Source organism: Triticum dicoccoides, chromosome 1B, assembly GCF_002162155.2.
Source record: "Triticum dicoccoides isolate Atlit2015 ecotype Zavitan chromosome 1B, WEW_v2.0, whole genome shotgun sequence".
Classification (NCBI taxonomy): Eukaryota; Viridiplantae; Streptophyta; class Magnoliopsida; order Poales; family Poaceae; genus Triticum; species Triticum dicoccoides.
Window position 1 is genome coordinate 671,379,297 of NC_041381.1, and position 12,852 is coordinate 671,392,148.

At 47.9% G+C, this 12,852-nt stretch overlaps 1 protein-coding gene across 1 annotated transcript; it reads right to left on the reverse strand.

The window, feature by feature from the left end:
- Positions 1-1,031: 1,031 nt before the first annotated feature.
- On the reverse strand, positions 1,032-3,356 carry LOC119350870. The gene has a single exon (XM_037618497.1). The coding sequence runs from the start codon at positions 3,354-3,356 to the stop codon at positions 1,032-1,034; it is 2,325 nt and encodes a 774-aa protein (XP_037474394.1).
- Positions 3,357-12,852: the final 9,496 nt, after the last annotated feature.

Below are 12,852 nucleotides of genomic sequence, written 5' to 3' on the forward strand. Positions count from 1 at the left end.
TATATGGACGATCAACGAGATCTTTTTTTTTTTAGATTGACGAGCAACAAGATCTACACATATGCAGGCTAGAGAGGAGGATCCTCCAACGACGGTCAAGCTCACGAGAGAATATGGACTGGAATTTGCATGCTGCTTAACTCAGAAAACCAAATGAAGTAAATTCAGATAATCTCACTAGTCATTCACGTTCCCAGGGGAAAAAATTCAGAGGCACATCTCAGTGCACTACAGGCGATTAACCAGAATTCTACAGCTTTACCTACCTTCAGCTGTGTGAACTTTGCTCATGTTAGGATGCAATGTAATTATGTCAGTTTGTTAAAAAAATGCCGAACAAAAACAAACATCTTCTTCGAGTTGTCGGCGCCAATCCTTTTGCTGCTGCTGCTGCCTCCCCTCGTCTTGAGCAGAGAGCCTTGTTGGTGATCCTTTACCTCTTTTTTTTCCTTCTCCTGATTTGAGCAGAGATCAATCCAGTAACAAACTTGACAATAATAGCCTTAATATTGTTGCCCTGTTGTTGTTTATGATAATCGATGCAATTTACCACTTCAGCAATTGATTGGGTCTTCTTCCCGTTTTTGTTATTGACTGCAAGAAAGTGCAATCACAATACAAGCCACAGTGTAGTGTATGGTTCTTATATATCAAGATTCAGACATATCACTTGCTAATAATGCAGTTCAAGGGCAGCAAAGAAATGACGACCAATTAATCCAGCGATACAATGAGTACAATTACCAAACTAGAAATACATGGGTACAAACCAGAGAGATACATGGTGCAAGTGAACCACCAAACCAGAAAATCGGAGATACACGAGTATAACTAGAGACTGAAGGACAAGAGTAGTAGTAGTACATGAGTACAACTACCAATGCAGAGAAACATGAGTACAACAACCAAACGAGAAAAACTAGAGAGATACATGACTACAACGAGAGACCAAAGCAGGAGAGTACAGATCAGCTAGTGAGATGAAAAGCATTATAACAGAGTTTATTGCAGAGGAAGATGCATGGTAGTTTTCAACGAAGAAGTGACTTGAGATGCTTTTTGACGACGCTGCTCTTTGTGTGTTCCATGATGATCCATACGAGGGTCGCGAGCTCGCCGCCGCAGCTGAGCTGCTTGGCGTGAGAATCCCTGCTGCACCGGATGGATGCAAACATGAGCAGACGCACCCACGCATCCAAGATGAACTCCAACATGCCTTCCATATCCCGATGAGGTTGTTGCAAATCTGGAATCCAGTATGCAAGTACTTGTACCGTACCTTTGCTTTCTCCACGCTTGGACGGTGGGTTTAGCAGCATCTGGGCAAGTTGAGCTCCTCTCCAGACACTAGTCATATTCATACCTGGGTCATTAAGATTATCCTTGTCCATCTTTTGAGTTCCTCCCCAGATAGCTGAATTTGGGTCATTAAGATCATCCATATTATTCAGCATCCACTTGGCAACCACCTCCTTTTCTTTTGTTGCATGACTAGTTGGTATAGCCACTTTCCATATCAACTCCACAGCACGGCGTGTTTTCTCGTGCAGCCCGCCGAGCGTACGCCCTGGTAGCATTTGAGGGCGTTTGGCGACGAGGAACATCATGTAATCTGACATCTGCTTGATCGCCTTCACGAGTTCCTCGGACTTTCCGCCTTCGATACTGGGTCTGCGTGCGAGGAAGACATCGGTGGCGATGTGCCAGATGAGGATGACCTCTTGAAGCTCAAGATGGAACCTCATATCTTCATCTGACTGATCTGTATGCTTCATGTCAGCAGCTTCCTCGTTGGTATCGGGCAAATCAGTGTAGAAATTCTCCAATATATTAACTAGCTTATGCTGTTCAGGCCTGGCTTCAGAATAGCTACAGTGAACAGTTTGTTGCTCGTAGGATCTGGGAGAGTACTCTGCAACAGCTTGCTTGTCAGGGCGGTTGCATTGACTTGGTGGCACAATTACACGAACAAACTGTTCATGGGGCAGCTCGGGACCAGGGAATAAGTGTTTGCACATGTTGATGAACACCAGCTTCTTGACATTGTCTGGAATCTCAAGGCCCCTCGAATGGTCTTCCCATTCATAGCCTCTCGAACTCAACTGGCCTTTTGATTCAGTCGTCAGCCCAGGTATGCTGTATAGGTTGCGCCTGTTTCCAACAGTGCACTGGTCAAACATGTTGCACTGCCCGAAGGTGCCCGCCCACCTCCTGTAGCTTTTGGGCTCCCTGGGACATGCACATGTCCACAACCACAAGGAGAGCCGGGAAAGACGCAGTGACACGACAAACCGACGAAGCTTCGCCCATCTCCCCCGGCACCAAAATTGATGCTTGAACCAGTTGCATGACATACGTTTGAAGTATGAATGTGTCCAACCTGACGCTAGTGTCCTGAACAGCGATATCACATCATGGAGGAGGGTCGTACCCAGCAATATGTAACTGACAGCTTTATCTATTGGCTTCAGATTCATGCACTCTTTGCACTGGATGAAAAATAGCACGAGCGCAGCGGTGGTGAGCGGCGGCGAGACCACACGGACGGCGTAGCCATGCCAGGTGTGGACCATGGATGTCTTGGTGTAGAGGATGTCATGCATAAGGGAGAGTTCCATCTCCACCACCTTGCACATACTCTCCCATTGACCCGAGAACATGCTTCTGACTGCATCACGGTTCATGTACTCCACCGAGTAATCAGAAAAGGCACCCTTGCAGATATCAAACAGGCTGTGAGCAAACAACAAGGCTTCTTCGTCTTTCAGACCCTCCAGATTCTTGCCTCCACCATAGTCATCCCTGAAGCTATTGGCATTGGGCTGCAGCTTCTTGAATGACCTCCGGATGCGGTTCAAGTTGCATCGCCGTAGCGCCGCCGCACTCTCCACATACTTGCAAAGGCCCAGCAGTACCATGATGAAAGACGCCTGGCGCAACAACCCAGCAGTGGACTCATGGAGTATATACCTGTACACAATAAATGCAGATCCCACGGACTGCAAGAAAACAAATACACCCACGCGCAGCCAGAGCTCACTGTCCTCGCTGATGAAGGCGCTGATGTTGTCTGGGCGAGCGTTGTGCAGCAAGAGGAATGGCACCCAGAAGGCGACGATCATCTTCTCGCATGGCAAGGTTTCGAGGTACAGGTTGCTGATGACATATGCCGGGCACCAGTCAGTCAGCTGGTACGCCAACCACAATAACCCTCTCTTCCAACCTTTGCCTTCACGCCGGCGGCTCTCGGAGAAGGTGGCGAGGATAATATACATGGTTAAGCTGAGAAGCACCACTATCCGGTACACATAGAAACTCAACCACTTTACATCAGCTTCTATCCATGCTACAGCCATCTTGCTACCCCCTGCAAGCACTGCAATCAAGATTAGTTTGTTACACTGGTATAGCATACGTATGCAAGCATGCATCTAGTATGTGTTGCATGCATCTGATGCTAGAGAGAGGTTAATAAGGAGCAAAAACCAGGATAAAATGCGACACATACCGGCATGCAATGCTTCAACCTGCCGTTCGAGACTGAACTGAAGGCAAGAGTTGCTCCCTAGAGTCTTGTCTCTAGAGATGGGACTGGCATATGGGCAGCTCTAAGTTAAGCAATGATCCGATAGCTTGCCTGTAGAGAGTTTCCTGGTCAGGTTCAGTACGTTTTAGTATTTTGTATTCATCCATTTATACTATAGCTATTACCCATCAATGTTCGTTTTTAGTACTAAGAAATACAAGGTTGTCAGAGACGGTCCACTTTACCAGGGGTCGTTGTCGATCTGAACTAGGTTTGGCAGATCCAATCTGCAAAATTCACAATACTTATTGGGACAGCTAATCAACACTGTTCTTTAATTCCACTACATGTATACTGTAGTAGATAGTACACACCCACTACCTTGCGTGCACACTATCAGCCAGACAGAAACTAACGACGAATTAGTTAAGAAATCGCCAAGGAGACGGGACCACATCACATGCTTGCAATGAACCTAGCACCATAAGCATATGTATATCTGCCTGGCTATCTTGTACTAGAATGGCATAAACAAAAGAAATTCTTGTGGTGATTCCCACACGTTTGCTTATCTGACATCATTTCATCGCCTCATCGGTGGCACATAACCAAAAAAATTACAAAAAATGTAGTGGCACATGTGAAGAAAACAATGTCGTACTGCCAACAATACTCATCGTGGTGCTTGGGCGTCTGCTGTTTTTCCTTTCTTTTTTGAGTGAATTTCAGGGACCGCTAGTTTAAGGAGAACCCTTTTATATATAAAAAAATTTAAAGTTCTTTTATACTACCCCCGTCCTGATTTATTGGGCCGTTTAGCCAGAACTCAGAGACCAAGATGAGATATTAAGGGCATGTATAATGGTTTTATCTTAAAAATGCCATGTAAGATAAATGATGAGATGGAGGATAGAGAGATCATAAGAAAAAGGTTGTCTTCTCTTATTTAAAAGATGATAAGAGATGTTCTCTTAGCACAATATTTCTCATCATGTTTGTAGGAATAGCTAGTTATTGAAGATAAGACTAAGAGATGACCCATTGTAGACATGTTTTTTGGTCATATCTAAATTACATGCAAGACTTAAGATAAAACTATTTGTTGTACATGCACTAAGTCTGCTAACGCGTGATTTTGGAGTCAACCAGATTAGCGCATGCAGCGGGTTGCCCGCTTCCTTTTTTGCATGCGCCCAATGATGGCCACATCGAGCGGTAAACAATTACTCTACATTTATTGAATGCATCTGGTGGGGTGTTTCCTTTCTGCATGCAGTTGGCCTCTGACGTTTTCCGCCAATACCGCGCACGTCTAGCAAAGGGAATCAAGAGAAATGTCTAGCGGCCTTATTAAAACGGACACGGCTGGGTGGCAAGCAGGCCCAATAATTCCGGACGGAGGTAGTAAATCTATACACAAGATTTTATAGATCTCCTATACTACCTCCATTTCAATTTGTCGTGCGTAGATTTTTTATGAAAAATTCAAATTGGGCTCCCATCAGGCGACTCGGGGACGGCAATGCATGAGCACGGGGTTGGTGGCCCCGACAGGTGTTGGCGGAGGCGCTGCCTTGTGGTGGAGTGCGGGAGGCCGTCTCGTGCTGGTGGTCACGGCTCGGTTCTAGTGGGATCTGACGTCCACGGGGACGACAGTGGGCGGCTTTGATATGGTCGTGCGACATGTGGTGGTGGGTGAGCAGGCGCGAGGGGGAGTGGTTGCTCTCATTGTGGTAGTCGTTGCTCGGTCTGCGGGGTCAGATACGCCTGGATCTCCATCACCGCCGGTGCTCTTGGTGGATGGTGGTGTCGGTTGTGGGCGTAGGCTGGCAGTTTACTGCAAGTGGTTATAGTGACTGCATGTTGCTGCTGATGGTGGCTGCTTCAGCCAACCAAGGTGGATCGGGCCTTCTTTATGGCCAGCGACGAGCACAATCTTCGGCGGCTCCGATTCATCTGGTTTGGTCGGGGCGTGATGTCTGACGGTGCCGTACGCGAGGAGTGGCACACCCAAGGGAGCCCGAGGTCAGGCTTGATCGGGGGCTCACAAGACCCAATGCAAAGGAGAAACCCTAAGGAATAAACTAAGAAACTAACGAGCAATAAGCTAAGGGAATGGCCAATGCATAGCCTTATGGTGATGCCAAGTGTGTTATTTAGGATCAGATGTCAGGAAAAGTAAGTTAGGATAAAGAAGTGGGATCCTCTACAAGAGGTGGGTGTTTGGGGAGAAAAGTGTGGTCTGGTGTAAAAAATAAAAAAGTTGAAGTGGAGAGTAGAGATGCATATGTATTTAAGTTTTTATTTTTTATTTCTTAATGAGGCCCACTAGTAGTAGCTTGTGTTGGGAAGAAAAAATCAATGTAGTTGTTTCAATCTACTTTTTCTCATGGTCATTTGTATCCATATGCCAACATTGTTCATGCCCTAAGAACCACCAATTACACAGTGCACCTTACCTGCTTGCACATGCACTGAACCTAAGATGATAAGTATATGCATATCTGCTTGGCTATCTTGTCCTATAATGGATAAGCTACGTTCTTATCGAGCTATAAGCAAAGGATGAATCTCTAAAAGGACATATATTTAGAAACGGAGGCAGTACATACTATAGGTGCTAAAAATAGTGCAACATCATCTCATGAAGGAACAACATGCACTAGTAGAAAAAAGACTTTACGTGAGCCCCATTAGTCCCGGTTTGAAAACGGACCAATATTAATGTGACCATTAGTCCCGATTCCAACAGATAGGGGAGGGCGGGCATCATTAGTCCCAGTTCGTGTTGAATGTCTAGTACCAGTCCGTGTCACGAACCGAGACTAAAGTGGTGGTGGCAGGCTGGTGTCAGGCTGGGGCCCCATGATAACCTTTAGTCCCGGTTCGTGTAACGAACCGGTGTACTAGAGGTTCACTGTTCTTTCCCTTTCCTCTCCTCTCTGTTCTTCCCCTCTTTCTCGAGATGATCCTCCATTTTCGCCAAAATTTGTCAAGATTTGGAGGCACCCCATCCATCCAAGTGTTCACAAAGGTTAATAACTTTGTCCTTTCATCTCTCATTGCTAGATTAGCTCTTGCAATGCTATAAGTATAGTGATTTGTGGGTTTTAGTTTGAGAGTAATTATATGTGGTAGTTTATTTGAATTATATGCAATTTGAGTTTAAATTAACTTCTTAGTTTGCATATATATATGTAGGTGTGGTTTACTGATGTCTACTATGCAACATTTCTTCTTGTAACCTTTGCCTTCACGCCGGCGGTTCTCGGAGAAGGAGGCGAGGATAACATACATAAGGAAGCTGAGAAGCAGCACTATCCGGTACACATAGAAACTCAACCACTTTACATCAGCTTCTATCCATGCTACAGCCATCTTGCTACCTCCTGCAAGCACTGCAATCAAGATTAGATTGTTACACTGGTATAGCATATGCAAGCATGCATCTAGTATGTGTTGCATCTGATGCTAGAGAGAGGTTAATAAGGAGCAAAAACCAGGATAAAATGCGACACATACCGGCACGCAAAGCTAGGCAGATCGATGCTTCAACCTTCCGTTCGAGACTGAACTGAAGGCAAGAGTTGCTCCCGAGTCTTGTCTCTAGAGATGGGACTGGCATATGGGCAGTTCTAAGTTGATCACTGGTAGCTTGGTCTCAGAGAGCTTCCTAGTCAGATTCAGAACCTTTCTTTAGTATTTTGTGCTGACCCATTAAACTATAGCTATTACCCATCAACATTCGTTCTTAGTCCTAAGAAAATACAAGGTTGTCAGGGACGGTCCACTTTGCCAGGGTTGTTGTCGATCTGAACTAGGTTTGGCAGATCCAAGGTGCAAAACTTGCAATACTAAATGGGACAGCTAATCAACATTGTTCTTAATTCCACTACATAGTACACACCCGCTACCTACTTTATACATACAACAGCCACAAACAGAAAGTAACGAGACGGGGCACATCACATGCTTGCACTTGCACATGCACTGAACCTAACACTATAAGCATATGTATATCTGCCTGGCTATCCTGTACTAGAATAGCATAAACAAAAGAAAAAATGTTGGTGATTCCCACAGGTTTGCTGATCTGCATTCTTTTCATCGCCTCATCGGTGGTACGTAAGCAAAAAAAAAAAGTTAAAAAATGTAGTGGCACATTGAGAAGAAAAACGATGTACTACGGAGTACTAGCAATACTCATCGTGGTGCTTGGGCATATGCAGGAACTCAGCAACACCCCTATTCCCAAGTATAATACTCGCCTAAGCTCTTCATTTGGACGATATTCAAACTCAGATTACTTCCCAAAGATTGTGCTTCAATTAAACGACTCATGGTGGCGGGTCTGGATATGCTCTCGATCTAAGGCACGGGGTGTGGAAATTGTAGTATGACTAATGTTTGTTGTATTGATCTGACCCATGTGTAGGGTATATATAGAAGTACATGTGAGGGAGAGAGACTTGGAGCAGAAGACAAGTCATACATGATTTAATATATTTTATCTCTAACTCCTATCTCTATCTTAAACACAATATTCTTCTAACATTCCCCCTCAGTCCTAGCGGGAGTGAAGCGGGCGATTACGACTGAATTTGAAGCCTTGTTTCCGTCGTCTTCTCCGCTGCGCCATCATCACTATGTCTCTGATGGGTCGACACCTAGGGCAGTGACTGTGTCCCCTTCTTGTGCCTCCCTTGTCTCTCCTCTATTCCCTCCCGTAGTCACAGCGGGAGTGGCGTGGATGCTGGTGACGACGCGGACGCTGTTGACTGGAGTTGTCGCTGATGTGTTGCTGTAGACATGGTCGTGTGTGTCGATGTCGGTGTAGCCGATCATGATGTAGCCGTGGTCGAGGTAGTCGTGGTCGATGAAGTAGTCGTCATGGATGATAAAGCCGCACAAAGCCGGAGGCGCAAAAAAAATGCGCTATGTTGTTGAGGACGGAGCTGCAGTCGTGGACGATGCACCTTGCGGATGTCAGAGGGTGCCGTCAGCGATGAGTCCATCAGTTTTGCCAGGACCAGAGGAAACTCATCGAGCACACATCAGTTTTGCCAGAACCGTGTGGCCGTGTAGGGGTAGTCACTAGAGTGACCCCCTATCGATGCAGTGGTGCTGTCGTAGATGACGCGGTCATTGCCGTCGTGGTGGTCGCGTCTTGCGGAAAAGTCTGTCAGAGGACGCTAGGGGTCCATCTTGTGGACAAGGCAGCGGCGGTGTGTTGACGAAGATGTTGATGAAGACCACGTTGATGAAGACCTTGGCGATGAAGTGTCGGCGATGGTGTCGCAGTGGCGTGTCGACGATAATGTGTCGCTTGAAGGCGTCCCTCGCGGCGACCAAGTGCCGATGCCGTGTCGTGACGCAGAAGGCGATGAAGATTGCATCTTACTCCACACCGGCCTGGCATGTGGATGGTGCATGTCGTGGTCGCTTCTCGTAGATGTGCTCGACGAAGTATGTTGGCTTGTAGCGTGACGTAGTCTTACAGCTCGATGATGCAGCTCGGGTCGATGGAGGAGTCGATCGTTCGGTGTAGTGCGTCGGTGCAGAAGGCCGAATCGATGTAGATGTCGATGCAGTTGCAGTTGCAGCAGGCCGGCTCGATGTAGACTGCTGCTTGACGGCGCGTCCGAGATGCTGGAGATCGCACGGGTCGAGGAAACTGATGACGCGTGGTAGGCAGGTGGGTCGTGGTCGTAGGGGGCGTGCTGGAGTCGTTGGAGTTGGGGAAACAGCCCTCCCGTGATCCAAGTCGTGCACCTCAGCAGACCTGTCGGTGGCTTGGCGTAGATGTGCGAGCCTGGAGCAGATGTTGTGCACGGGTCGCCGACACGTCGGAGCCCTGCCTAGATGGAGCCCCGTATCCATGTGTTGACATGGCCGGGCTTGCTGTTCTCACGCACCCACGATGGTAATGCATGCATGCATGCACGCATGCACGCACCTGACGGAAGGGCATCTCGGCTGGACATTGACTCGCAGCAGATCTGCGTGGAGCCATGCGGAAAATTCGGATCCCTCCCGCAATCACGGCGCATCGTTGTGTTTGAGGCGATCGATCGGAGTTGGAGACGGCGCGATTGGTGTCGAGGGCTTGGCCGCGTGAGCGCGTGGCGCCGCTCCACCGGACTACCTGGGCCGCGACTGCTGAGCGGTTGCATCGGCCGGCTGCTCCAGCGCTCGGCCATGCCTGCGCCTTTGGAACGCCAGCGCCCGGGCTTGCTCCAGCTGTGTCCGCCGCGTGCCCAGCGATCTGCGGTCGCTCTTCTTTACTGTTGATGGAGTTCTTGATGGTGCTCGCTGGTGGAGTTCCGATCTTCAAGCCGGCCGCATGCAGCGGCGCGTGGTTGAGCCGACCGTGGCATGCAGCGGCGCGTGGTTGAGCAGCCCGTTCCCCGCGATCGCGTTCAAGTCGCCGGCCACCCGTAGTTTGCGCGCGTCAGCCGCGCACTTGTGGGTACCTGGCCGACGTGTGGTGCCGGACTGCTGAAGGTCGATGTCGAGAGGATTTGATGTGCGCATGGTGAGGACCTCGGGTCGATGCACGTCACGCTGGCAGGACGATGACCGTAAAGATTTTGTTCAGTAGATCCGATCGTAGAGTTTTGGTGGCTAATGGAAAACTAATCTATAGGAATCTCAGGAATTTGTAGCTAAACTAAACTAAAGAACCAATCTAATCTTTGATTGATCGGGTGCCGCGCCCTCGGGGAGAGGAGATTAATCTCCTCGGGAGCGATGCACTACGGAAGTAGTGGAAGGTTCTAGGATCGGCTTTGTGGGACAAACCGCTCTGATACCATGTTGAATTCATGCTCCAGCCAGTTGCTCCAAAAGTCCGAACTGATGAAGGGAGATGGGCAATATATTTCAACACGGGGGACTCCAAGAAATTCTCCGAAACTGTTCGTGATGTTGTGGGGAACATCGAGCTGGAGGAGGCCATTAACAAGGATCAACTCATGTAGTTTTGGGCGGATATGACTGATAACGACCTTGAGCCGTGATTTCACATTTTCTTCGAACATGTAAGCTATGGTGGGTATAATTTTTGCACCATCATTGGAATAAATCAATCAAACCTACTGGTGAAATTTATCTTAAAGGTGTCTGACACTAACATGTATGCATAAATAACATTATGGATCTTGGAACTTTACAACAATGAAAGAATTGTGCATGCGCATAGATACTATGACAAGTATTTCAGCTAAGCTCTACTTTTGGTAACAAATTTCGTTGATTGTAGCAACACACGGGGAGTTGGCTAGTACTATATGCCAAAAGTGTTGGCTGAGTTAATTGCACAAAACTATCACATTTGCGGCCAAGTTTGTAGAAAATCACCAAGTCGGTAATCCGTTACAAAAATTGCCACGTTTGCATTAAATTGTTGCAGAAAGCACTGATCGGGTGATTTAGCCCATTTGATCATTTTCTGACAAGTAGGACCGGATTGTAAGAAGTTGACTTGGCAAAGAATTGATAGAAACACCCCTGGAATCCAAAACAAAACGCAATCAACACCCCCCTATGGACAACTACCAGTGTGTAAGGGCATATTTATCCCGTAAGTGTTTTGGTGATTGATGACGATACTTTTGCGGACTAATCGTTTCCATTGAGTTCCTCAGATGGTTCATCTCTAGGCTCGAGACGATTCGGTGCCCCTCGGAGACTATTGAAGATGGCGTCATCCTACGTTTCGTTTTGGTGGATTTGAGTCGTAGGAGAGCCGTACTATTAAGAGGGGGTCCGCGTCGGAAAGGTTTGGACGGAATCAACACGTACACATGTCCCTCCTTTCCTTGCTTTTTGGAGCTTCCCTTCGTTATCTTGATTGTGCGGAAATCTGACAACTACTGCTGTACTTGCGGTAGTACCGCAAGTGCACGCGGTAGTACCGCTGGGCGCCACGATAGTACCGCTCCGCTGGAGCGGTAGTACCGCAGCTCCTAGGCCTTGTGCAGCTCCGGTACGGTAGTAGGCGCGGATGTAATTTTTTACATCCGCGCCAACACGGTAGTACCGCTCGTCCTACGCGGTAGTACCGCGAGTGGTCACGGTAGTACCGCTCTCTTGGAGCCGTAATACCGTGCCCTCATATCCAGTACCGTTGCGTCACGGTAGTAGGAGCGGATGTAATTTTTTTACATCCGCGCCTTCACGGTAGTACCGCACCTCAGGCGCGGTAGTACCGCGTCGGGTTTTCGCACTGGTTCTGTTTCAGCGGAAGTTGGCATGGATGTAATTTATTTCATCCGCGCCCTTCCCAGGTCGTGACTCTCCTGCCTTGTGGTAGTACCGCAAGTGGGAACGGTAGTACCGCGCGAGCGGTAGTACTGCCCCTCAGTCAGGCTAGTTCCGGTCTGTGCTGCTGCCGCGGTAGTATCGTGGTCCGCCGTGGTAGTACCGTGCCTCTGGAGCGGTAGTACCGCGCCTCTGGAGCGGTAGTACCGCGCGTCGCGGGCTGAACATGTGGATAACGGTTGGGTTTTTCCCACGACTATATAAGGGGCGTCTTCTACCTCTAGTTGCCTACCTCTTCACTCTCCAAGCTCCATTATTGCTCCAAGCTCCATTTTGGCCCGATCTTTCTCCCTAGCCAATCAAACTTGTTGATTTGCTCGGGATTAGGTGACAAGGGTCCGATCTACACTTCCACCACAAGATATTTGATTCCCCCCACTTATCCTTTGCGGATCTTGTTACTCTTGGGTGTTTGAGCATCCTAGACGGTTGAGGTCACCGTGGAGCCATATTCCATTGTGGTGAAGCTTCGTGGTGTTTTTGGGAGCCTCCAATTAAGTTGTGGAGATTGCCCCAACCTTGTTTGTAAGGGTTCGGTCGCCGCCTTCAAGGGCACCAATAGTGGAATCACGGCTCTTGCATTGTGCGAGGGCGTGAGGAGATTACGGTGGCCCTAGTGGCTTCTTGGGGAGCATTGTGCCTCCACACCGCTCTAACGGAGACGTACTTCCCCTCAAAAGGAAGTATCTTCGGTAACACATCCTCGTCTCCACCGGCTCCACTCTTGGTTATCTTATCCCTTTACTTGTGCAAGCTTAATTGTGTTCCTATCTTTGCTTGCTCTTGTGCTTGTGTTGTTTGCATCATATAGGTTGTCCACCTAGTTGCACATCTAGACAACCTTTATTATTGCAAAGTTTAAATTGGTAAAGAAAAAGACTAAAAATTGTTAGTTGCATATTCACCCCCCCCCCTCTAGTCAACTATATCGATCCTTTCAATTGGTATCAGAGCCTCGTCTCTTTTTAAGGACTTTTCCGTCCTAAGAGTATGGTTGACGTCGT

What these genes read in the sequence shown, in the direction of transcription:
- LOC119350870 (XM_037618497.1), bottom strand. Translation starts at nt 3,356, where the DNA reads ATGGCTGTAGCATGGATAGAAGCTGATGTAAAGTGGTTGAGTTTCTAT.